The sequence below is a fragment of the Clupea harengus genome, chromosome 5 (genome assembly GCF_900700415.2).
Source record: "Clupea harengus chromosome 5, Ch_v2.0.2, whole genome shotgun sequence".
Lineage (NCBI taxonomy): Eukaryota > Metazoa > Chordata > Actinopteri > Clupeiformes > Clupeidae > Clupea > Clupea harengus.
The window spans coordinates 26,952,478-26,979,195 of NC_045156.1; the positions used below are offsets into that span (position 1 = coordinate 26,952,478).

Sequence of the window (26,718 nt, forward strand, 5' to 3'; positions counted from 1 at the left end):
GCAGTTGGCTACCTAAGTACATCTGTTTTAGTTCATTAACGATGTGTAATATCTACATAACATCAAACTTGTATACAATTTGTAATACACCCTAAAACACTGCATTGTGGAGCACCATGCTTATTTGATACATTACAGGTGAAGGCTATTGTTTGAAAATGAGGAGTTGTTTATATTTATATCTGTTTGGCCTTGGTATCTCTGCTGTAATGAACGGCCACTTTAAGAGCAACTGGGTTTCAATATCTAAACACTGCCATCTACTGGCAAGTAGGTATGCATCTGCACCCTCCATTGCTTAGTGATGATATGCGATGTGTATTGTCCCAGTCATTTAGAAGTTTTATTATTATTATTTATTTATTAGCAGTAAATTGTTGGCTAGATTAGCCAGATATAAAGATGGCCAAAAATCCCTTCCAGTTTCTTGGGCATTATCTTTGTCATTACCCATACAAAGCATATATTTGTCATTCATTTCAAGATACAATGTCAGCGTGAATATCTTTAGAGCATAAAATTAAACACACACTTCAAATGTATGGACATCATTAAAGCAGACAAAACAATCAGGGCAAGATCACCTCTAAGACTTTTTGATGGAGCCACAAAAGTTTCTCCTTTACATTCTGAATTAAAATATTTTCGTTAAAGGACACTTTCTACATACTAATACTAATAAAACACTAATTTCCTGTCTAGATTGTCCTTTTACAGCAATTACATATGTAAGTATAATTTCCTATGAGTTTCCAGTCCACCCAATGAGACTGAGATAATCTGTATGTTCTTCTGGTTGATTGTTATGAAAGCTGAGGACCTGAAGAGGAGCAAGGCACCAGCTCTCACCTTGACAGAATGAAGAAGAAGCTGGAGATCACAGTCAAGGACCTATGGCGTTGTCTGTATGAGGTTGAGAACCTGACTATGAAGGTTCAATAGAAAGAGTTCTAGGGTAGACTAAAGTGTGCAAGACAGCAGCAGCCTCAAGCATCCTGACTTCAGTTGGTTATGATTGTAACGTGTATGCCTATGTTGTTGAGTTTGTGTGTATGGCAAAGAAATGCAGACCAAACAGAACAGACACACTTCATCTTGGGTTGAAGTGAAAAATATGACATCTTTAAATCACCAATCTCTTATAAACATTGTTGTGACCTACACGTTATGTTACAAAGTTAGCCTTTTTCCTCCATTGTTTTGTGCCTCTGTACAAAAAAATGAAGTGAGACGGAAGACTGAAAAGAGGTGCTGTGCCTCTTTACAAACAACAACATCATTAAAAACATGACAATAAACAAAGAGGGACAAAGAGCCCCCGCAAATCTTCAATTGCATACAACACTAATGAAAACCTTTATAGAAAAATGTATCTTCCTTCTGCATGATGCAAAGAGAGATTAGGATTCAGCGAAAGAGAGCAAGCGTAAACGCACTGTCACAGTTTGAATATTCACATTTCACACACAAACGCTCAGCCAAGGTTAAAGAGCAAAGAATAATTTAAAATAAATAATCCCGTAAAATTGTACCACTATGTACAACTAGCCTTTTACAACTTCTCACCTGTAGATCTCATCATCTTATCTTGGCTTTGAAATTGTATACTATATTCTCATAATACACAGGAATGCACGGGGCATTCGATCACATCCATCATTTAGGTTCAGAAAAAATAAATAAAAATCAGGCCTCCCTCATTAAAATGGCAAAAATATCAAGTTAATGGAGTAACATTTAAATAAAGCTAGACTGTGCTTAGAAACAGTAAAGCTGATTTGGTCAGTACTGTTTGCATTTCACTGTCTCTGTATTCACAACATGCAATACAGCCATCTTGATCAGTGCGGAACACTTGTAGCCAATCAAAATGCAGTAAACATGACACCTGGGTTAAAATATAGTGCCCGAAGTCAAAAGGTTTAAACTGTGTCCCCTACACATCACCCTTTAACACAGATCATGAAGTTGGCCCACACTGTGTGCACAATACAAATAAGGATCTTCCTTCAAGAAACAAATTCTGAAAAATGATCACGATTTTTCTCTGGAAACAGTGGATAGGGTAACTTCAAAACGTGCTTCTCAATATCTAAACATTCCAGACCTCTTCCCTTTAATCATGCAGCAAATATATTCATGTGTTCACCGTCCAAACAAACATTACTTCAAAAGAAAAAATTCAGTCCTAGGTCCATCTTGCTGTCCTAGAGGAAGGGCACTGTGCTTCTACTGGGAAACACAGACCTTTAAACAACCATCTCTGGTCTCCACCATGGACATACAAGAGGACTACACCAGACACTATTGCCCATTCCCAGCCATCATTCCAATCTTGCACACATTCCCCTCAGCATGACATCTGAGGCATAGATTTACATGACTGCCGAAGGTCCACCAGGTCTTGTTTTGTTCATCTGTATGAAGACACAGTTGTGTATCTTGTTGAAGGGAGGCGATACATATATATCCAAGCTCTTGGTGTCCTGGGCACATTTTGCACATGGTCTAGGATTGATCTTGTCACAAGTTGTGACTAGCGTTCCTACAAAGTGCTTTACTGGTGAACAAGGTCCTCAGAATACTCTGGAAGCCAAATTACCACAGCCAATATCCACATCCATCCAACGGGAGAGCAGTGCACCAAGGCACGTTTGGGTGGCACACCAGGCAGACGTTATATACACGTCCTATGAAACATTCTAGAAACATTTCTGCAAAAACTGACACAAAAATATTTTCAGCATCTTCACAAATCCTTTTTGAAAACCAGAAATGATAGGTTTGCGCCACCAGTCAAGGAACTGAGCCAGAGAAAAAGGGTGAGATGCTTAAAATACTCTTTCCACACACCCCCACTCCTCAAAACAAACAAACAAACAACAAAAGAAAACGTACAGAAGCCTGACTTTGGCAACCTTCTGGAAGAAAAAAACAGACATTCTAGAACTACAACCAAAAAGAACAATTTAAATAACTGCACAAAATGCATAATGCACAATATATTATCATTATTTATAATGCTTATTCATAACCAAGTCAGACTTGCTAATGAGAATTTAAAGACTTTTCCCATTTCCCCTTGAACGTTTTCAATTTGGCAAGCAAAGTTCAGAGTATATCTAACACATATGGCAACACATTTTTTTTTCCATCAAAACTTACATTTCCTGTAAAAGTTCTCTCGGATAAGATAATGTGGATAATACTGGACTTGAGAGGAAGAGGCAGGGTCGAAAAAAAAACTTGAAAGATGACAAAAAGAGGGGGAGGAGGACATGGGAAATGTAACAGCAGAAAGAAGACAAATGGCAGTTCTCTCTGACTGGCCTCCATTCAAGAACTGCCCGTGAGGTAATATGAAATGATCTTCACCCATATGAGGAGGCCAAAGGAGGCTTGGAGAGAGTAGCCTCCTCCACACTCCGTTGTGTTCTCCTTTGGGAGAGAGAGAGAGAGAGAGAGCAAGGAAAGAAGGGAGAAAGAGAAACATTTGCATCTGTTACCAGCAAGACACGTCATGTGGCACTGTCAGTCACTGTGTGGGTTACACACTCGTGTTCACTAGTGTTCAATTCTGGGAAATGCATGGCCAATAAATTGGATATTGTGGATTAAATGGATAGTTCTGACAATGACAATACCATGTGATGGTTGATGCCCTACCAGTGTGTTGTAGTCAAAGCACTTCGCTGAATTTTTGCGATAGCGGGAAGCGTTCAGGACTTCACAAGGGTTCTCCTCGTGAACTGGAGTGGAGAGGCTGAGGAAGCACAACAAAATGGACACCACAGTGGCCTGCACTAGAGGTCAAAATGCAGCTATACTGCTATGTATATATGTATGTACGTATGTATACTACTAAAACCTTATGATTTAACTAGTCTATATCTGTATCAGTGACTATCTGCAGGCTGTGTGTGTGTGTGTGTGTGTGTGTCTGTTTCACTATGTGAGCGTTCCATAATAAACAGTCATCTACATCGATACAATGATCCATCCAGCAGCAGTGACACGAGATGTGCCCGTGTGAGGTAGCAGGCACACAGGTGTTTCTGAGCCAACGGAAGGATACAGTCAGTCTTGAGGAGGGTCAGCCGCTCCACTTCACAGCTGCCGCAGGGCAGGGTCTCGGCCACCACGAAGAGCAGGTTGGTGTTCTCGATCCGTTTGGAGTGGAACAACCTTAAAGAAAGATGTATCAGCTTTTCTCCTCGAAGCTAATGTCAGAATTAAGCACATGTCTATGTGCACGTGTGGCTGTGTGTGAGAGAGTATGAGTTATGTAAGACATAAAATGTGCACGCCCACACACACACACACACACACACACCTTGAACAGTTTCCGCAGTCCTGTAGCATGTCGTAGGTATTGGTAGTGTTAGTGAAATAGAACTGGCTCTGGATGGTCACACAGCTACTGCCCCCTCTTGAGTCGAAGCTGTCAGCCATGGCATCATCTAAACAGAACACACTTGCTCACAAAATACCAACACGTGCATATTACATTCACCCTGTTTCTCCTATTTAGAGGGTTACTGTACAGACACACACCCAAATACCAGGGTATCTTGACAGAAATATGTGCTATTATTACCAGGACAATTACATTATGTAATGTGCCTATACATACCAACATTGAACCAGCTGTTATAGGCAAGTACATGGAGCATCTGCTGGAGTAGAGTCCTATGAATGTGACAGAGTTTATTTCAGTGGAGTGAAGTCACAGCTGACTTCCATTTCTACATGTTTATTTGTCAACCTCTATAGTTCTAATGATGTGTGTGGACAGTGCTCATGGGTAGGGTCTTACCACGCAGCTGCTGAAGACCACCAAGCTAGTCGGAGAAAGTCAGCTATGGAGGGCTGGGGGACAAAAAAAGGGAGAGACACAAAGACCAAGAAGGAACAGATTAATTTCCAAAGGGAAAGGAGGAGAGAGAAGTACATTTATATTGTACAATCAACTCACAATGAATGCTGTTCACCTTAACTAGGGTGCTGTACAGATGTCACTCGATCTCATAGCACTAAACCAATCCAACTCAATCAACTCTATCAATAAGAACCTATAGCTTGTGTACCATACTAGCAAAACTAAACACAAGTACTTAACATTGTGTTGGTCTCGCTCCTGATATATCAAACAGAATTAAATCGTGACATCACTCTGTGATATGCACTTTCCTTTGTTCTGTATCCAGTAAAAACGGCATGCCGACAGAAAGCGCCACATCTCACCACGAAGATGCCCCTGGGGGCTGCCCCGGTGTGGCTGCTGGTACTGGGCTCGCACACAGATTGGTACTGGAAGGTCTGGTGACGACCAAAGATGGAGCTCTCGTACAGTGCGTGCATCAGGTAGGGTTCCACATCGCCAAAAAACAGTCCCACCTGAGGAAGAGACAGATCAACTAGAAGAGTAACTATAGAGTAACACTGCTGCTGCTACTACCACTACTATTGCCACTACACCATCATCAGTAGCTTCATCAGCTGGGGCAACTTGCCTTTTTCCAATGATCTCTCTGATTGGACATAACCAGGAAACCCCCATCATCGATCAGGTAGCAGAGCAGATCCTAGGGACAGTGAGAAGCACACTTGGCATCACTAAAAGTAGTACAGAGTAGATCCTAGGGACAGTAAGAAGCACACTTGGCATCACTATAAGTAGTACAGGTGCTAACAGTTATCCCACTAATGTAGGTTTAAATCAAATGTAATATGTTCTGAGATATATGCAGCTACTGTGGACAAAGGATTTCATGGTCACATCATGAAAGTATCACCTGTGTGAGTTTTGTGTGTGTATATACTATATATATATATATTTATATTTATGTATCTTACGTCACTGTTTACTTCACAGTCCATTTCACAGCTTCTGGAAGGCCCACACTGCACAGAATCAAACAGAAATGTCAAACCAAAGGCAACCATCAGAAACCAAACTCACCAGGGCCCATATACCCTGCTCTAGGGAGGATGTACAATGATACAGTAGCCCCCCACCTCTGTGCCACCTTTATACAATTTGAGGAACTTATGTAAATGGAGCATATAAGTTTATTACAAAAATGAAGTGGCTAGTGTGAGGAAAATGCCAAGTCACCTTATGAGGGCCCTGACGATTGTCAGAGACATTGCTGGCCAAGATCTTGAACTTGTCCACCCAAGCCTCCAGGTCCAGCTTCACTCCCACCACTGGTCAGGAGAAGCCCAACAGGCAGGGGGTGCCAGAGATACAGAACACCAGTTAGTACAACCACAGACTTTCTTACTAGTTAAGCCATGTATCATCCAAGGGCACTTGTATCATCTTGGTATGGGCTCCACAGTACACTTCTCTAAAGTTAAGCTCATTAACTAAATCAAATAACACAGTGAAAGAACAGCCGAAGACTGCTCAAAGCAACGTTGAATTTAGATGAGCACTGAAAAACAGTACAGTATTGAATGAAATCAATGTACACAGAGGACACAATTAACCTACTGACACCAAGGACTGAACCATTTGGCAGGCTCTCGACCCCACCCACCTGCCGGCTTCAGAGTCCTGCCCCCGACTGACACCTCCACAGCAGTGCTGACCAGAATACCCACAGTGCCATTCTCAGAGGTCAGGGGGTCATCCATGGCTGTGGAGTGAATGGAACACCAGGTTCAGAGTTCTACACATGTCACTGTGCTTAGGCTAAATGGAATGCCCTGCTCACTCTCTAAGAAGCAGAGATAAGTGTTCACTCCCACCACAGTCAAAACCTCAAAGGAGGCCAACAAACAGCAGAGACGGACACATTAACTGATCTAAGTATCATTTACGATAATAAATATAAGTACAATAAAGCAACATTTGCACACAATAAATATAACTGACAAAACTGACAATTGTCTCAAGCTGTTCACTGTATTGTGTTGACTGTATTGATAATGACCCGACACTACTTTAAAAGCAATTGGATCAGCTCAATTGCATAACATCTCACAGCTCCAACTGAGCTTGCAGGACAAACGCATTCAGTGCCAGGCCATCAAACTCAATCAATGATTGTGTCTTGACCCAAGACTGCTTAAGGACAGCACTCTGTTCTGAAGTTAATGAGCCGAAGCGTGGTCTGACTCACAAACACGAGAGGGAGCCTTGAACATGTAGCCCTTGTTGTCCAAGCTCCGGCGGTAGAAGTTGGTGTTGAAGGGCTCTGGGTCTTCATCCCATGAATCAGCGGCCCTAGAAAAAACATGTTCTTGCCAGTAACTATACATGCCCTTTTTGAAGCAGTGCTTTGCGATAATCAATACGTTTATATTGACCACAAAGTCCATCCAGTCAGGAAGAGTGATTATATATATATAGGAAATGATAAAATCAATTTAATGTACTAAAAATGTAACATGTAAAATGTTAAGTCTTGCATTAAGTCATAACAATCTACCAGAACACACAGTAAAACTCACATTTTGGGGTAAACACGTGTTATCCCACTTTCTGTAGCTGCAAACAACGCCAGGAAGCCATACCTACAAAAAGGGGGTTCAATTTCAAGAGTCAGTCCTCCATGTAAAATGTATGCCATGCATATGTTGATATATTTGTGGCATGAGTTTGCCTCTTACGTGTCGAGGTCTTTGCTCTTCCACACCCTTGTAGCCAACTGAAACATGATTTCTGAGTCCAAAAGAAGGTTGTGAATGAGGTCTTGATTACCTATATACACACACACACACACACACACACACACACACACAGACACACACACATCAATTATCAATTATTTGAGTTATTTGAGTTTACACAAGTTTATTTATATGCATTTACATCCTGACCATCACTCAGAATGTCCATGTAATGAAGCACTGCACACAGATATTACCAGCACGGTAGTGTAAGGCAGGAACCAGTAGTTATGCTTTAAATAATACGGCCAGGCTTTCTGGGTACATTTTTTCGCTCACATTGTTGCTGAACTACTTTTTGTGCTCCATAACACAAAAATAAAATAAAAAAAAAATTCACTGGCATGTATCTTAGCCCTGGTTTATCCTACTCCTTCTAACAAGAAAGCTGAAAGGCTGCCACTGACCAATAATGCAGAATCAAGCACAAGTATCAGTCCAGTGACCTATGACCTTAGAGCTCAGCCAGCTCAGTATCCAATCGAGACCAAGGGCACACCAGGGGGGAAAAGGGGGTAAAGAGAAGGATGAAAAGGGGACTCACAGTCCTCCGAGTCTGGTCTCAGGTTCACCACAAAGGAGATGAAGTCTGCCAGAAACTGGGTGTTGTTCTCCGCAATGGGGAGACGCTGGCAGTACTCCCTGGGGAGAGAGAGAGGGGTGGATCAGCATGGAGAGAAACACTCCACTCATACAGAACGAACGCCGGAACAACTAAATGAACCCAGCCCCACTGAACACGTTTGCTCATACATACACATATACTATACAGATATATATACTATACTATACAGCACTATACAGATTTTCTGCGTCTGAATGAACATGTTAGACAGGTCATCATACCTTGGTGCCAGGAAAATATGCCCGCCCGACTCAAACGAGTTTGGGAGCAAAGACTGCAAATCTACGATAAACAAGAGATAGTTTGTGTCAGCTTAGGTCGAGTCAGTGTGGTACAGTGGCCATACGTCCCCTCAAAAGGCTCTTAACTTATAGCTCCACTGTGTTTTATATGCTGTTGTTAAATCTATGTATGTATCCACATTCCTAAATATGACCTGAAAAATAACCCAGTGTCTCTAATCCAGGACAAAACCAAAGATGTCAAGTGCTCCAGGCATACATTCGGGTTCAGCTCGTTCGTGATATGCAAAGCAGCACAGCAGATGAAGTTCAAAATAACCCCCCTCATGGGACAATGTGGATTATTTTTGCACAATGAGCAGGAAAATGGAAACGCGATCCTAAAAGCTATCTTTGCTAATGGCAGCAGCACTTAAAACACACCCAGAAGATAATGGGCTGTAGGCTACGGTGAACAGAGACTGTGGTCAGATGCCTTTTGTGGTGTAGGAAACCTTATGTCAGATACTCACACTGCAGCTGTAATATCACATCGCTCAAGTCCGCCTGAAGGTAGTATTCACTGTAGGGTGGCAGTACCAGACCCAAACTGCAGTGGGCACAATTGAAGCATGAAAAGAGTAAGAAGGAAGAAAAAAAAGAGAAGAGGAAAAAAATCAGAGACAACTTCAGTGAAACACCCCTGCAGATAAAAGACCCAAACTAGGCCAAGAATATATGAGCTTCACATCAACAAGAGTTGATTCCCTCGACCCATGTGAACCAACCTGTAGTCGGTGTCTTTGATGTGAGTCCAGGTATACATTCGCTCAGCCTCATCGATGTATTTCTATGTTAAGGGCAAAAAGACTTGTCTTTACCTTTTTCATTCTGATCTTTAAGTCTACAAAATACAGTATAATCACCAGAAAGCAACCAAAAAGTACAAATAAAACCGACAAGAAACGTACCTCATCAATGGATTTGACCAGTGTCCTAATTGTCATTTCCCCCAGTTTGCCATCGATCATCTGCCGCCGAATCTGGAGTGGTAAAACATAACGATTCTTAAATTCAGACACTTTCATTTCCCTCGCCATGTCAGTGCCCAGGACCTGTCACATATGACAGGATGAAGCTACACATAAGATGGAATCTGAGTATTAACCTCCTGCTTTTTGGCATCTTCTACTTCTGCATCCAAAAAGTCCAGCGTCACTGGCTCTGGGAGGTCAACGGCCTGGGGACACAAAGCAAGTCAGCATCTGTGCACAGCTACGCATGTGAAGATTTGTTTGGGAGTAGCATTGCAACATTGCACTAGGCAGCAATAAATTCAGTGATCACCAAGGAATTCTACTGTCAATAATTTCATTTTTTTAATAAAAAATGATGGTGAAAAAGCACAGCTGAGACCTTGTGCTGTAATATTCTGACAACATGCATCAGATTGGAAACAGTGAATGTCATATACCACAATCACAATCGATATCACAATACACTGTTAAAAAACACTGCAGCGCAGTTCTCATGAACAACCTGTGATCTGGAAACAGTTTCTTGTGAGACATTGTAAACATGTTGCAGAAGCATTACTGTAATGATAGATCAGCAGAGGAAACAGTCACAGACCTTCGCCTGCAGGTTGGGGTGGAGGAGGAGGTAGCCATTTTGATCAATGGCAAACACATATCCATTAGCTCCGAGCTGCGAGGATAGAGAGAGGAAGATTTAGACTGTTTATTCCTATTATTTTCCTATTATTTTTCAGCTATTTTCATTCACTTCCTGAGTAATTTACATTTCCAGTAAAGGACTGATCCATAAAGGGATCATATCACAGAGATTTAGAGATAAATGTGAGGCTGTTGTGTTCACTTCGGCCGTGTTCCCCTCTAATATGTTAAATGATGAGGGTTTGTGTATCACTGTGATATAGAGAGAACATGTACAGTAATATACTCACATTGTAGCGAGGAGTAAGCTTCTTGATTTCATCCAGATGAACATCTATGCCCATCACCCCCAGTATAAGTTGGTTCTAAGATGGAAAAGTAAATGTACACTTAGATAATATTCACTTTGAACAACAAAAAGTTGACAGCTTTCAAAAAGTAAGCAATTATTATTATGTTGTAGTGCTTATTCTCTTCAAGGTTAGATACATTTTCCAATATTAATCTGATGTTTAAACAAGTACTTGACTAGAAACACAATAAGAAAGAATAGTGAAAAAAAAAACAGACCATCATTCTTTTCTACTGATGGTATATTCTAGAGGTCTCTAATGCTCTCTTAAATTTCTCTATGAAATTTCTGATGCAATCCCCAAATCAATGACTGATTTTTTTCAGTCAGAGAATAAATAGTTAGCAGGCATGATTACAAGAGTCTGCGCTGGCATGCCAGTACCTGTGAGTTGCCCTCCACAGTCAGGTTAAACACAGGTATGGTCCCAGTCACCACCAGTCCTAGGCCCTGTAAACAGCATTACAAGAATATGAAGCAAATCACAGATCGTGCTTCCCTCACATAGTGACATCACACTACTCTCCAAACATACATCCATCAAAGGCACAGTGTGCAGTTATGACTTGTATCTATTAGTTGAAATGGAATATAGTATTCATAATTATGATTTCATTAGTGTATAATTAATTACCTGTAACTATGAATCGTGTTTTCGTTAGCTTAGAATGAGCCATTCATATCTACATAGCGAGTGGGTCATCTTTCACTGAGTTTGCCATGTTGCACTACAATGTTTTTACGAAACACTGGCTCGAGATAGGGCTTTTCGGGTTGTTATAGCATTTGACAGCCACCGTAGGTACATGCACATACTTGTAAAGGAAGGATATTCACCTGGTTGCAATACAACAACCGTGCCCTTAGATGCCACTAAAAACTACACATTGTTCCTTTAACAAATATCAACAGCACAAGTATGCAAGCGTGCCTACTTACAAACGCACAGGCAAAGACAAAACTAAGCTGTTTACCTAAGGTTACATAAGGTAGTGAGCTCACTCACCAATGCATCCTGATAGACATTGGTCCATTGCACTTGCTTGGCCTCATCCCCAGCCAAGACCATGGGTCGTCCAAGAACATCCAAATACTCCTATCAGAGCAGAGGAACAAAAGGTTGCAATTATACTCACAAAAACTACAATCAACAAAACATGTGACAAAAATGTTTGGGTATGCAAATTACTCAATATGAATACTTAGTATGCAGACATGCCATGGGTCCAGTTTAAGTATACATCCATGGAAACAGAGCGAGGGCATGCAGAGATGAACTGTGAAATATTTGAAGAGAGCTGAGATACCAAAGGGTGCTGTGGTTATGCTAGAAATATAGTATGCAGACTTGAAGTACTCAGAGGATGCGGCCTCCAGGGACACATCTGTGGAATGTACAGTAAGTGGGGACACAGCATGCAAACATACAGAGAGAGCAGGTGGCATACGCAGGGCTAGGGCCCACAGTAAGATGAGAGTGCATATGGCAGGAACGCAGTCCCATCTCTGATTCAAATATGAAAACACATGCTTCCCTGTGAACAGCAGCATAATGAGAACTAGAGACACTGACCTGTGTGTTAATCCTTATGGCACAGATGGACCGGATCTCAAAATAGTATCCTGCAGGGAGTGAGAGAAAAAGAGAGAGAGAGAGAGTGAGAGAGTGAGAGAGAGAGAGAGAAAGACAAAAGAAAATGAGGCACATTAAAAGGGGACAAACTAGGCAATAGGATGCCAGCAACGCATGTTATCCGCCTCTACCTCTTTAACGATGCTTTACTGTTACTTAAATTATATTTATATTATATATGAAACTCTATTCCTCTACCTCTTTAACGATGCTTTACTGTTACTTAAATTATATTTATATTATATATGAAACTCTATTCCTCTACCTCTTTAACGATGCTTTACTGTTACTTAAATTATATTAATATTATATATGACTCTATTCCTCTACCTCTTTAACAATACTTTACTGTTACTTAAATTATACAGTATTAATATTATATATAATTCCAGAATACATTCTCACCTTTATTAGCACAAGCAATCCACTGTAAAGGGGTGACATCATAATTGTGCTGCCCCACAGAGAATGTGAATACTCGGACCTTGAAAAAAAAATTGAGATGGACACATTTATTTTGTGTAAAGTATCTCAGCAATTACAGCTCATTCATTATGAAAGCCCAGAGTGTGTCACAAGAAAGTAGGGCAGGCCAGGCTTCATATAAGCAGTCATGGTCCACATGGACACTTTTAGACACTGGAAAAAAAGAGAAAAAACTAACAACAAAAGCACAAGAACTTATTCATTACTTATTACTTGCTGTAGCACCAAGTGGGATGGGAATGTTAGCATGCTGGAGAGCAATATTTCCCTTTCAGTGTACATTTTTTCCAGCATGACAACATACACTGGAGTTTCATCATTAAACAGCCAATGACAGTCCATTTAATACAGCCCCAAAGTTGATAAACCTCTAACTTATTAAGACACTTACTGTCTTGTTAGGCCAATTGTACTGCTCAAAAATGTCCTGAGCTCGATCTTCACCACCGTCTGTAAACAACATGATCATCTTGTTGCAGTTGGCTCGTGGCACATTTGTTTTCTGCAAATGAAAGAGACAGAAATGGGAGGTGGATGAAGTGGGAGAAAATAAGGAAAAGAGGTTCAATTGAGACGGCAAAAGTGGAAGCTACAACAGGAAATGATATTTAGCACTATTTCAGTCCAGAGCAGGAGAGACTCATCTCTGGAATAGGCTATATTTGGGGCCAAAGCTAAAGCGCTAGCACTCCAGAGCGATGACTCACGTTCAGAAGCTGGTCGAAGGCAAAGTGAAAGCCGGACTTGTACTCCGTGGTGCCCTTGGCCTGCATCTGATTTACGGCATCCTTAAAGATCTTCTTGTTGCGTACATTAGCCTGCACCAGGTGCTCAAAGCAAGGGATAACCGGCTCTGCCTTCTCATTGAACTGGGGAGAAACACGAGCCGTCAGTGTCACTGGTTTACTTATCATAGCCATAGTTGTGTTTCCATTATTCAGTTTCCAGCTCAAAAACACACTCACTCTAGCCACATTGACATAATCATCATCTGAAAGCGTGTCCAGCATTTCCATGACTGATGCCTTGATGAGCTTTAAGGTCAGGCCGCTCACACTGCCACTCCTGTTGGCAAATTAAGGGGTCGCTGCTTAACAACTGAGCCTCCAGGTGTCCAGTCACAGGTCATGTTCTGGTTAGAGCACATTACCAGAGTGACCACCGACACACTGCTCCGTGGAAACAGCTGTAAATAATACTCACACATCGACCAGGATGACCATGTCCTTTGGTGACGAGGCCCCCTGGATGTACCTGAGAAGAGAAATGGGAAGGCAACATATCAAATGATGTTCCGCATCTGGGCATACATCACACAGAAGAACTGTAAAACGGAATAAAACGGAATAACTTCCCCATTCCATGGGGAAAGCGCACTGCATGAGAGTACAGCAGACATCCAAGCATTATGAAGACTGCATGTCAGTGCCACCAATTGATACGCCAAACATGTAATGAACATAGTGGGTTCTACATGTCCAGGCTCCCATGATGAGCCCAGACAGGGAATCCCACTGTTTCGGTTTATCATAGTTTCAACCACAATTTGCCAGCCATGAATTCATTTAGGAGGTTAATATCTGCAACAAGCTGTCTATATCCTAATATTATAATGTATTTAATAGAAAGACATTTCAGTTCTAGATGTTTCCATGTACGTCTCAGTGTTGGGTAATATTGGGACAACACAACGGTTGTATTTGGTTCTCGCTTTTACGAGTGGTATGAGTAAAAGAATAAACCTCATCATTTCTGTTTCAGGTTAAAGTTTTTGTCATCATTTGAGTCATAAGACAGTCATCCAGGGCGTCTGACATGCTCACCAGGGTCTCCTTCTGACATCATAAAGGTCAATCTTATCAGGCACCCTCCATGGTGTAGCTGAGGAAGGAAGCAGCAACACCAGGTGAATCAGACCAACAACCAAGCATACCGTTGACAATACTGTATATATACACATATGCATCGTATGCATCCGATCAATGCACATGCATACAATAACTTTATATACATTATATACTTATATACTTATATTACATCAATGCACATATGCACACTGGTGACATTCATCAGTGGTGTTTCTTCTATTCTTTGCAGATATGGAAATGAAAACATCTCCATGAATTATTTAGGGCACATACATGTGAATAATTTATTCTTGTCTCAATGTTCAACTGTCTGGGGAAATAGGTTGGAAATCAGTTGATGGTGCTAAAACTAGAGCTAAATATCGTAAAAAAAAAAGTAAATAACTGTAAAGAAAAGTATTGCATTGAAAAATTTCGGACAAAACGGGCTAAGTGATCAACTTCTCGCATAAATCCACGTGGATGGGTTTGGTGGACATACCTGGGTAGTACCTGGTGACGCCTGTGGCACTCCCAAAAGCCTGCCAGAGGAGGGAGGGGTCATCGCGACTGTTCTCCATGAACACCTTCTCTAAGGCCTGTGTCCAGTTCAGCTCATTCAGGATTAATGGCGCTACAAGAGCAGGGACATTGGTGGAGTTTTATTTCTGGTGGTGGTGGTGGTGGTGTTCCATGTTTGTATAGCTTATTTTGTTCCCTTATTCTGTGCCCTTATTTTGTGTCCTTATTTTCCAAAAATGTTAGGGATAAACAATATACTAAAATATACAATTGTGTCCAACAAACTCAAACCATATTTCAGTTGGACATTGGAACTATCCTTGTAGAACTAGCTTGAATGAATACGTCTATTTTGCACAGTCTATTTGTATCCTCTATTTACAAAGCTCAAATGAAGCATGGGCAAAGCACTAATTTACCTTATTCAGACAATTTTTTTACACATTGATATTTGTTTATTTGTATGTGTGCTGAATCAGAGCATTGCATATAAAGTCCTTACCACCCTTATAGATGTCTGTGGGGATCTGTACTGCAGTGAATGAATAATTGACATTGTTCTTGAAGTTTGGATCGTAAACAAACTCTAACTCCAACGAGTTTGTCGGCTCACTATCACCCTCCATGGAGTACTACAGAGGTCGAGAGAGAGAGAGAGAGAGAGAGAGAGAGAGAGAGAGAGAGAGAAGAGAGAGAGATTTAAAAGTTGTCATCTGTGAAGCATCTGTGCCTCAGGTACTCAGAGTTAAAGCAAAAAGTAATGACTTAGGGATGTATTATCAAAATGCCAAGCCATCATTATAAAACTGAACTGTTACAACAGTTAGAGTTCTAGAATAAAAACCAAATAGTCATAACTCACATAGTCCAGGTCTGCCTTGGAATCATAATACTTCATATCCAGCTCCTACAAAAACATATGAATTGGATTCTTGAGAGAGAGAGAGAACATGGCAGCTCTAGCTGCTTATTTTACCCAACACTTCCACCTGACGGCAGCGTGGCCAAACCCCCAGTGGCGAGGATGGGGGCGAGACTGAGTCAAGGGGCCTGCACTCTGTGCTCTCTCTCAGGCCTAGTGGACTGAATCAACCAGAAAAGTGGACTGCCACTATCTGCAGGACTCAAAGCGACCCCAAGCCCTCTGCTAAAAACACCACAGTGCACAGAATCGCAGTGGTGCGCTTTAATGCTACTTGGCGTGAGATGCATGAGCTCTTTAAGTCTACGCTTTGCTCTGCAGAATCCTCACGCACTATATTTTGCAGGCGTGGCACCAATGACAAGAGGCTGTTCCACTGCAGGGGATTCTGGGATGTTGAATAGCTGAGGCATAGATGAAGGCGGGGCTTAAATGAGAGGGGGGTGTTGCTCTTAATGCTCTTCTAACCCACTGTGTTGTTCTTTAAGTTTGGATTGTAAACAGAGTTTTAGGTGTTCACCCTTTCTGTAAATAAATCATCAGCTGTCCATTTTGGGCAGAAGGTGGGCGGGCAGTGAGTCAAGATGGCCATTTAGGGCATCAGTGAGTGGGATATGACACAGAGTGCTGGGTGAGTGGGCACCTATTCCAGAGCATCTGACCTTAATGCTGTCCTGCCAGAGATGCTCCTTCTGCAGGCGCTCTGCCTCGCTGGCCAGCTTCTGTGGGTCAAAGTTCAAACATTATGGCAAGTACTGAAAGACCAATCACTCCGGAGACAAGCTTACTGACATGAGTTTATTGAGGATTTGGCCCTGTTGCTATCATCTCGCAGGCATTAATAAGAAGCTTAAAGTGTGACTCACAGTTATTTAAAGCCTATATTGGCAATGCTGTGAGTCATGCAGTTGAGTTAAACAGTTCAATACCATCAAAAATACATGTACAATGGATTAATGGAGAAGTCAAGTCACTGTAACTAGGGAGTTGAAACGAAAATATCACTATGTACTGTTACTATGACAACACTGAGAGAGAGGTTCAGTGGATGGGATTGTTCAGACTTTCAAAAGAAAAAAGATAAATCACTTACACTGAGGGCCTTGCGTTTCTTTGCCAAAAGCTTCTCAATGTCAGATGCCACCTTCTCCACCATAGCTTGGGGGTCATTCTTCATCAGACTGTACTGTCTCCTTTTCTCACTGTAGATCTAGGTCGTAAAAAGGTAGATGCAAAGGACACTGTATGACTAACTCTGTAACATATCTGGCTATAGACAGTAGTGTCTATCAGCAACCTTTATATCACTAACAGACAGATATTGAGTTACTTAAGGGAAATAAACTAATGATTGGTCTGACACTGAAAATTGGGGTGAGACACCAACATAACAAGAGCACATGATCTTGCCAAGTGAGAATCTTTAAATCTCAAATCCAAGTGCCAACACAGTGAATTCTGACTCAATTATTCATTTATAATTAATTCTGAAATAATTAATCTGCTTAATGACAAGGAGTGATTGTTTTGCCCCGAGACGACCTTTAGCAAACTGGTAAAATAACCAAAGAACCAAGAATTCCCAACTCAATCAAAACACTGGTCCTTAAAAAGCACACATATGACAGGGGTTAATAATTCGGCAATGATCTAAAAGAGTTTCTATAAAGGATAACCCTATTACCTATATTTCCTATTTCCTATCATCTGCAACGCCTGATTTTATTTCATTATATAGCAATCCTGGTTATATTCAGTAAACTTCAGAACTTTTTGCTGCAAATCCACTATATAGACCACAACCATGATAGAGATAATAGTGCGTGCGTAAAGTAAAGTAAAGTAAAGTAAAGTAAAGTAAAGTCAATCTCACGTACTACAATGAATACAAAATTCATGGGTGCCCTACCCTTTGACAATTACCTATTTCATGCTGTTTATATATTTATAACTGCAAGCAATGATACTTCCGAGTCAAAGCTGAGAGACTAATAATACATAACACACATATAGACATCAACTCAAATCCTTGACTCGAAGCGGCTACATGTAGAACTACATTTTGTCATGGGATAATTTAGCCAAGATCAGAAGAAAACAGTTATTTTTGATGTGCAGACATGGACCTAATGCTAAAGTGGCATTATGCAGTTTTTAACTTGACTTGAGGCGTCAGTGTACCATTCGAGTCTTGGGTTACTCTTATTTTGGCACACTAAAATGAGTTTGCAGTAACATTGTTTTATATTGAAGATCTCCCGAACATACATACAGATCAGAGAAGGGGCTAGAGTATCCAGGGCTAGTCTACTGCATAAGCCACAGTCCGGTACCAGCACATGTATTTGATGTTCATAAGCCAGGTTCTGGTACCAGCACATGTATTTGATGTTCATAAGCCAGGTTCTGTTACCAGCACATGTATTTGATGTTCATAAGCCAGGGTATGGTACCAGCACATGTATTTGATGTTCATAAGCCAGGTTCTGTTACCAGCACATGTATTTGATGTGCATTATGGGTTTAGTGCTGTGGAGTTTTCTCCATCTCTAGTCCATTATTTCTGTAAAATGGGAGACTTGAGGGCGTTAACTTACTTATATAACTGTGCCATAGCAGAAGCACAAGACACGTGGTCCTTTCAAGACAATGTAGTTATAATACACTAATGGTGTGACAATGTAGTTATAATACACTAATGGTGTGACAATTATCCTGAATTGCTCAATTATACTAAAGACAAAACATTTGACGACATATATTTTAGGGTGTCCCGATATATGTAAACAATGGCCACCTAAAAAAACAATCAGAAATATGTAAGTGTGTCCATCCACCATTATATGCTCTTTATATCTATCTATCTATTACACATAACACATTCTTAGAAAACAGTTATGTGTGTAAGCTGATAGTTTAATATAACAATAGGCATGCTCAATACAGAGCATACATACTACATTTTAGACAAATCAGATCAATGATTGCTAAACAGACATTTATTGATGTACAAAACCATGTGAAAATGACAGTAGTAGCTGAATTGGAGGCAATTTGTCCCGTGTAAAAAGACCAAATGTGAATCTCTAGATCAAACATACCAGCAGCAGGTCACACCAACAGCATGTCACAACTTAAAAAAAATCCCATTAGCAAACACAGTATCGATCAACTTAAATTTAGCCTTTCTATGATGATTTATCACCACACAACTTTAGTGGTATAGAAAAGGAAAACCAGTTAAAGAGGCATTATGAAGTCTTTGTTTAAAACTAACCAGTTAGCTAACAGCCAAAAGACTTGCGTTGAAACACCATCAACAGCACAGTTGAAACTGATAAAAGCTAGCTAGCTTGCTAACTAACTTACAGTATATATTTTAGTTATATTTGCTGATGGTGCTACAAAAGCTTCTCTTACATTTTGTGCAGTGTTTTTGTTTTAAAACCTACATAGACCAAGACCAAAACATTCTTCCAAAAGAAACAGGGCACCATCCGTGCACAATTAAATACCAGAACATTGATACATCTGAATGTTTTCAAATGAAAAATATAATGTTCAATAAGTGCTACAGAAATCCTTTTTCTCTCTCCCTGGCTGAGTGATATAAACAGCTGTAGGCGGAGACACCCAGCTGGCAGAATCATGCCTATACGCCAACACGTGATCATCCTACGGCTGCGTTACCAGCCCAGGTCAGAGGTCAGAGTTCAGAGATCAGGGAATAAAAAGCCAATAAAAACAGAGAACAAGGAGCGTTCACTGCAGGTCACAACCCTGGGGGAAGAAAAGCTGGCAACATGTATTACAAATCCATTGTCAACGTCTCAGAAGAATTAAGTCATCCATTCTTATTCTTTACCAACATAGGTGATGCACACCAAGTACGCCTTCTACTTCTATTCTGCTCTTCTGTTCTGCCACTATCAATCGAAGGGTCGGAGAACAAAGAGTTATTACCATCCTGATATATATTTACACTCTGGCTGCTAATGTTTTATTTATTTATATACTACTTTACTGTCCAAATGTTCTACTGTATCCAAACAAATTATGGAAAAAAAATGAAAAGGCAAACAGATTAAAAAAAAGCTCTCCAGAATGAGTCATAATCCCTGGTGATATGAGATCCACAAATGATATGAGTATTTTACGTTGCATTTGGACAGAGAGAAAAGGGCTCTGCGGGCGCTGAGTGAGATTGAAGGGTTGGGCAGGGGCTGACGGATGACACTAAAGAGGCCCTCGCTCCGCAGCACCGTCCACCATCCTGTACAAGACCCTCTGTAGGATTATGGGTAAATTAATGGAAAATTTTTTTTAAAAACTACACAGGCTCTCATCAAGGCTTTACCGGAGGCGGCCAAACCATCTGTTCAGCTCCCACACAGGAGCAGAGGCACGCGCTCCGGCGTCCGGCCCGATGGCATGCCTTCCCTGGCATCTGCCACGGAAAACAGGACACACCTCCAGAAGTCTGTCGCTACAAGCTGGATATACTCCCTCAGCCCGTCACAGCGTGAATGACAAAAAAGCAAAAAAGAGAGATAGAGTGCCTGTGATCCCCCTGTATAACCTACAGCACTGTACAGTATATGCCTACAGCATAAAAAGCAAAAAAGAGAGATAGAGTGCCTGTGATCCCCCTGTATAACCTACAGCACTGTACAGTATATGCCTACAGCACTTCCTCCACATACTGTGTATCACAGAACACTGAACACACATACAATTCTGTCACAGAAGCTGCTCATAAGCCCAAGGTTAGGTCTAACACAGCACAAACAGAACATAAGGTGATATGAATGAGTTATACACCTCAGAATGTAGATGGTGCTTCCTCTTTCGCATCATTTCTAAGCACATCTGTAACTGTCTACCCTGATTCGCTATTTGCTTTTACACAGAAACCTGACATCGCCAGACACCAGTCTGCTCATATCTGCACATGGAAGGGGGAGTCCGACAGAAAGGCCACCACCAGACAGGAAAATGAACAGCTGATACTCTCCAAGGGGGAAGACCACACCCATCCACCTGTCTCCATTCAATTATTCACACTCCAGCTGTCTGCGCAAGGGTGGTGTAGCAGAGATGATCTAGCAACACCAAGGCACCAGGTCTTGTGAACTTCAAGGGGTTCACTTTTCATAGTCAATCTCTCTCAGCGGAGTACAAGTTAGAGTAGACACAATGTGTGTGGCAGTCAAAAGCATTGCATCCTCCTTTGCAGTAATGTATATTTTCTACATGCTAATGGTTACTCGGACTGGACTGAATGTATTGGAAAGATGATCTATATATATGTGAGTTGTCAGCTACAGGTGTTTCACATTTGGTCCTCTCCCAGAGCTGTAAATATATAGACTGCAGCACACAGAAGAGGCGGGAGCCCAGAAGAGCTGGCGGTCAGATAGGCACACTCACCCCCTTAAGCTGCTGGGCTCCACTGATATGCTGCAGTACTCTGTCAATCTCCTGCTCGATGCGCCTGGCCCAGTGCATTATCCTACGGACACACACAGTACAAGACGGGTTAGCAAGAGCAGGGAGGAAAACAAACAGGGATCCTATGCACACAAACACACACCAAACACAGATTAAATGACTGATAAGGTGCTGTCTATTTCTTGGAGTCTAACCAGGTTGAACACACACACACACACACACGCACAAAAACAGCAACCTCAAGCAACCCAAGCTCTGAACAAAATCCTGCAGAATATATCATATCTCAGAACAGCCTTGACCATTTCATGACATGGATCGGTCCGAAAGAGGACTGGTTAACAGGGCTAACTTATCTGATCATGATGATCATACCACTGTGAAACTGTAATCGCCACCAAAAACATATTTATTCCTAACAATGTAGTATTCATGGCACTGATTGACTCATAATGGTGATATTTCCTTCTGGCATTTCTCTGAGTACGCAACCGCAAAGAAAGTAATTCTACAACATGCAGTCAATCCAAGCAAAAATAATAATGTTGCTAGTCCAATGAACCATTTTGTGGATTATGTCTCCCACAACTTTTTCCACTGAAAGGAGAGGCCATGTAAACATGAAACAATGATTTGTCTTGACATCTGAACTAAACTAAAAAAAATCAAACAAGGGTGCTATACTCCTGTTAATTTTAAGTATGTTTATAAAAAGCTGTAACTCTTTCTGTGAAAACAAACCCAGCCTTCTCTGGCAAATTTAGAAACATCAGTACTAATTACACTCCAGTTAAGATGCACCATGCCAGTAGTATGACAGTATGGAAGTGACAGCAGCAACTCCAACACGCCATCAGTAACTGACACCTATGTTGTGTCTGTGTTTGATTGCGGTATTTATAGCATACTGTATTATTTTGAACTCTTTGCTGCAAGCCATGTCGCTGATTGACACCGTCACAACGGGTACAGATTTTTAAACTCATATATGCACAACCAGTAAGGAAAGCCAAACATAACCTGAGCATACTGCCCTTGCACCTCTGATATTGTCATGTCCTCAGGTTCTGACAGACAGACAGACAGACAGACACGTCAGACAGGCTCGTGAAGCATTGCTGTCAACCCATCACATTCACCGGCTCCAACCCATAACCTCAGCCTACCAGAGAACATGCAAATAGGAATTCTGAAAATAAATGAACCAGGACACTGCTGGGACACAATGGGCTATTCCCCGATCTGGTTCACAGACGACCAGTTATTACCAAACCCACTCTCCCACAACCCAGGAACCACTCTACCCGCCAAGGCATGGCCATGTCACGTCACGAGCTCTCCCCCTTTAGCCCGTGAACACATTTCCTGGACACCATCTTTCAACACACCAGGGCCAAATATGAGTTCATAACATGAGTTCACAACAAAGGACCTTACTGGAGTCACCATCATGTATGATGGTCTACATACAGTACATGCAATCATGACTCCTCTCTGCCCTACACTTCAGACTACATCACCAGGTCAGGACATGGCTGGATCTGTGCCAACTCAATGGAGTTCATAGACAACACAAATTAAAAACAATTCTTAAAGCTCATGTACAGCTACTGGAATCACAACTCACCACCCAGTGTATGTCTTCCCTGGCAGTAATAAATGGTTTATAAAATACTAGCCTCTTGTAATTTACACCTACGGAGTATAGTACAGTAACTTTGATTCTGTTAAGCGTTTGATACTGCCCTTACACAGTGTGTAAGTAGCCTACAAATAGCAGATTTCAGAGGCCAGTTTTTTCTGTGAAAAAGATGGTGGTTTTGGTTATCAAAATAACAGCTGATGAGTTATAGTGCTATATAATGTCAGCAGTTTCTGAAAAACAACTCTTTTAATTTGGTTTTAGATGTCAAGATATGGTTACAGGGAACTGGAGGACAAAACAAGTATTGTACCATTGTCTTCATGAATGTATTTAAATTGCTTTCTTCTTCTTATTATTATTATTATTTTATCATTTAATTTATTCTAATCTATTTTAGGACTGAAGTGTATTTCACTTGGTATCTGCTGTGGTATGTACTGTAAATAAGGATAAAAGAACACCACGCTGTCAGGACACTGACTGCCTGATGGAGATTTGCTTCTAAGTCTGCTCATTCATCTGTCCCTGTGGGAACGCATTCTTGCAGAAGCACTGGGCTGTTTGTTCCTGTTCCTTAACTCTGTTTTGTGCTCTACTTCTGAATAACCTAAGCTTAGAGGGATGCATACATATGCCGCAAAATAGAAAATAGAAATAAATATATTTGATTCATACTTTAAGATTAAAGGGAAATGTACTTAAAATATCTCAGCAAGATCTGTTTTATGTTAGAGGTCATGTCAAAATAATTTGAGGTTGATCAACTATGTGCAAAAACAATAAGTAAATGATTTGGATTGTGTTTCGCAAGTATGCGTGAATGTATTCATCATATCGGCCTATGTGTTGTATTGTGTGCCACAGTACAATGGGATCAAGCAGCATGATAAAAGCAGCACTACTCAGGAATGTTGGTATGAGTATATGTGTGAGTGTATGCATCATCCTAAGGCAGCTGAAGCACTCTTGGACCCAGGAGAGTGTGCTCCATTTCCTCCACACTCCACCTATTCCACTGGGACGACCATAGTGCGCTTCAGTCTGGCAGAGAGCTGATTGAACAGATAGCACACTCGCTTCCGCCCCCACCCCCACCCCCTCACACACATGCACTCGCACACACTCTAACCTGACACACACACACACACACACACACACACAAAACACAATTAAAAATGAGAGTGTGAGAAAGCAAGGGAAAATTGTGAGTAAGTGAGTAAAAGAAACATGACGGAACTGCATAGCAGCTGCCGTGACCCATATTCAGCTTCTCAGAGAGGGTGAGATGATAAAGAAGGTGTGGCTGAGCTGGGAAACAACCAACTATGGAGAAGGGGGCATGATACAGTGACATGCAGCGAGAGACCTGATACCAGAGGGGAAGAGCAGGAGAAGTGGAGTTTGATAAGGGAGGCATGAGAGTTGACATGGAAAGTGCTATGAGTGGGTGAGAAAAAAGAAGGGGGAGGAGAGAGAGAGAGAAAGAAAGAGGAAGGCAGACAGAGCAAAGGGCTGGAGATGGAGGGAGGGGTTGACAGAAGGAGGGAAGGCGCAGCCAAGAGAGCGGGAGACAGAATAAAATCTGACTGCTGCAGCATTAATTCTTAATTGGACAGAGCTGCTACGGCTGCTTCTTCTGCTCCTTAGCATGCATGCCTGCTTCTACTCGCCTGTATGGAAGAGCCAGACAGACGGACTGAGGAACAGTTGTTGTTTCATCGCACTCAGCAGGAAAAACTGCGGGGTGAGGGGAGTGGGCTGCTGCCTTCTCCACTACAACAATTTATCAGCCCCTACCCCTCCCCTCGCACCCCACACTTCCCTGTTACAGCAATCCCCTACCTCCTCCCCTCATTGGACCACCAGTTGCCCATTTCAGTCATTCTAACTCTGATTGGAGGGGACTTTTCTCGTTTTCTGTCCCAGGGACTACTGTTGCATCTGGTAAATCTCTGTAACTCCCATATAGGGCAAGACTGGAGATTGTCCTGGGAGGGGGGGGGTAGTTCCTATAGCAAGCACCAGCTGTGCCTGCTACACAGATCTGAGAGGTTGAAGAAAATATGAACAGAAAGGGATTAAATGCAGGGGTTCAGCAAAGGATTACAACTCTACAAGCAGACCTTGCTCCAAGGCTTCCAATCCTAAACCACTGCACCAGGTCCATGATTACACAAATACTGCAGCTGGATCAAAACATCCTTGAAACCGGCACTCGCACAAGCTGTGCCTTACTCAGCTCTACTAAAACCATAACTCCAGGGTTTTTTAAAACCATGGGGAAATATTTAATTCCTCTCAAGGCAAATGATGACCAGCCACGGCAGACGTGATCTGGCCATTCGTGTCTATGAAAGGCATTAAGTAATATCATATAATATAATGCTTGAGCCCTTAACATTGCCCTTGCGCACACGGGGGGCTGGCTGATAAGCCATCTTCACGTCTCCAGCCCAGAACTTACACCATCACGCCATCAAGATACATCTTGTGCACTTGCAACAACAACAAAAAACGCCACTTTTGATTCATAAGCAACAAAAGATATTCTGTTCTTATGGATAGAAACAGCTGATACATCAGCACGAACACTGCAAAAGGTGGACTACCACAAGGGAGACTAGATCACCAGTTAGTAAGATCACGCATCAGACACATGAAGATCAAGCAAGATCATACACATTTTCGACATAATCATAACAAAATGATTCCTCATGCGCAGCGTTATTTGTTTGGTACGATGGATTTTAGCATGAAATCAAGAGCAGCCGTAAACCACACGAACCCTACAGATGGAAAACTATTAGGCAAAGCTAATAGTTAGGCAAATCAATCGGAGCTTGTATTTTGAATGGTATTTTGAACATCGAAACGTATTTAGTGGACAGAATTACATTTTCAAATCATCCCATTGAGTAACTGGGTGGATTGCAGGCATGGTCCTGCTGCACCACAGCAAAATATATATTGAGATCCGTGATAATCCGTGATCTGGGCGCTTGCCGTCAATGAACAGAAAAATAAGACTTCTCAATAAAGGGACTTACGTGTACTGCTGGGGAAACCTGTGACTCTCTACTCCAAGCCATGGTACGCAAAAAATCAGAATAATCTGGACGGATACAAGGCAGGCGATGCTGCAAGACTGTGAACATATCGCCATTTTCCATTAAAAAGCCAAAGAGCAAAAATTTAAAAAAAACATGCAAGACCAATTCTCGTGAAACGAGGTAAGGCAAGTGGTCGTTAGGAATCGTATATTCTTGGGGACATGCTAACGGTTAAAGTAAAGGCGATGGTAGGAGAAGGGAATGTCGCGTTCCATGCTGGGCGATCATTTGAAGCTGCTGCTGCTGCTGCCTTGATGCTGCGGAGTCGCACGCGCGCTCGCTCGCATTGAGGGAGACAGGGAGCGGGTACGAATCTAGGTGCCCACAAATCATTCGAGACACCGCGGGGCAGAGATACTCGTGCTCTGACGTAGGTTATGCATATTTTAAAAATGCTCAACGAAACATTTGAACATTGTCATATGTTGATCTCACATGGTTCATGGTTCTCACACTCAGCCTTAAATGGTCGCTATGTCCAATCTATAGACACCAGCTGTGAGCCCTATTCAATGAGATCAATCGCCAGTGATTTACACTGTGAACGT

The 26,718-nt window shown here is 41.7% G+C and overlaps 1 protein-coding gene across 2 annotated transcripts; it reads right to left on the bottom strand.

Annotated features, from left to right (window-relative positions):
* Window positions 1–1,100: 1,100 nt before the first annotated feature.
* LOC105903398 (voltage-dependent calcium channel subunit alpha-2/delta-2-like) lies at window positions 1,101–26,537 on the bottom strand. 2 transcript variants are annotated; one of them, XM_031568377.2, is made up of 38 exons: window positions 26,108–26,537; window positions 21,395–21,476; window positions 17,058–17,174; window positions 16,627–16,686; window positions 15,905–15,949; window positions 15,545–15,674; window positions 15,023–15,154; window positions 14,497–14,554; window positions 13,877–13,927; window positions 13,639–13,738; window positions 13,381–13,542; window positions 13,065–13,175; window positions 12,593–12,671; window positions 12,128–12,177; window positions 11,561–11,650; window positions 10,939–11,004; window positions 10,493–10,567; window positions 10,159–10,233; window positions 9,695–9,766; window positions 9,498–9,569; window positions 9,315–9,376; window positions 9,060–9,136; window positions 8,527–8,587; window positions 8,225–8,322; window positions 7,621–7,711; window positions 7,462–7,524; window positions 7,131–7,234; window positions 6,546–6,644; window positions 6,119–6,210; window positions 5,857–5,904; window positions 5,514–5,585; window positions 5,245–5,397; window positions 4,817–4,869; window positions 4,634–4,689; window positions 4,334–4,460; window positions 4,076–4,185; window positions 3,667–3,749; window positions 1,101–3,438 (listed from the first exon to the last, which is right to left on the bottom strand). In XM_031568377.2, exons 1-38 carry the CDS (start codon window positions 26,221–26,223, stop codon window positions 3,337–3,339), a joined length of 3,294 nt encoding a protein of 1,097 aa, XP_031424237.1. In that variant the 5' UTR covers window positions 26,224–26,537; the 3' UTR covers window positions 1,101–3,336. The 2 variants fall into 2 exon arrangements, with proteins under 2 accessions (XP_031424237.1, XP_031424239.1); XM_031568379.2 differs by lacking the exon at window positions 15,905–15,949.
* Window positions 26,538–26,718: the final 181 nt, after the last annotated feature.

Bases quoted from the DNA above. Each gene is read 5' to 3' on its own strand.
- LOC105903398 (XM_031568377.2), bottom strand. From the start codon at position 26,223: ATGGCGATATGTTCACAGTCTTGCAGCATCGCCTGCCTTGTATCCGTC. The intron at 11,005-11,560 runs GTGAGTGAGCTC...TGCTGTTTACAG, and splicing joins ATGTCTATCAGGATGCATTG to GGCCTAGGACTGGTGGTGAC. The intron at 8,588-9,059 runs GTGAGTATCTGA...TGTTTATCGTAG, and splicing joins TGTGATATTACAGCTGCAGT to ATTTGCAGTCTTTGCTCCCA.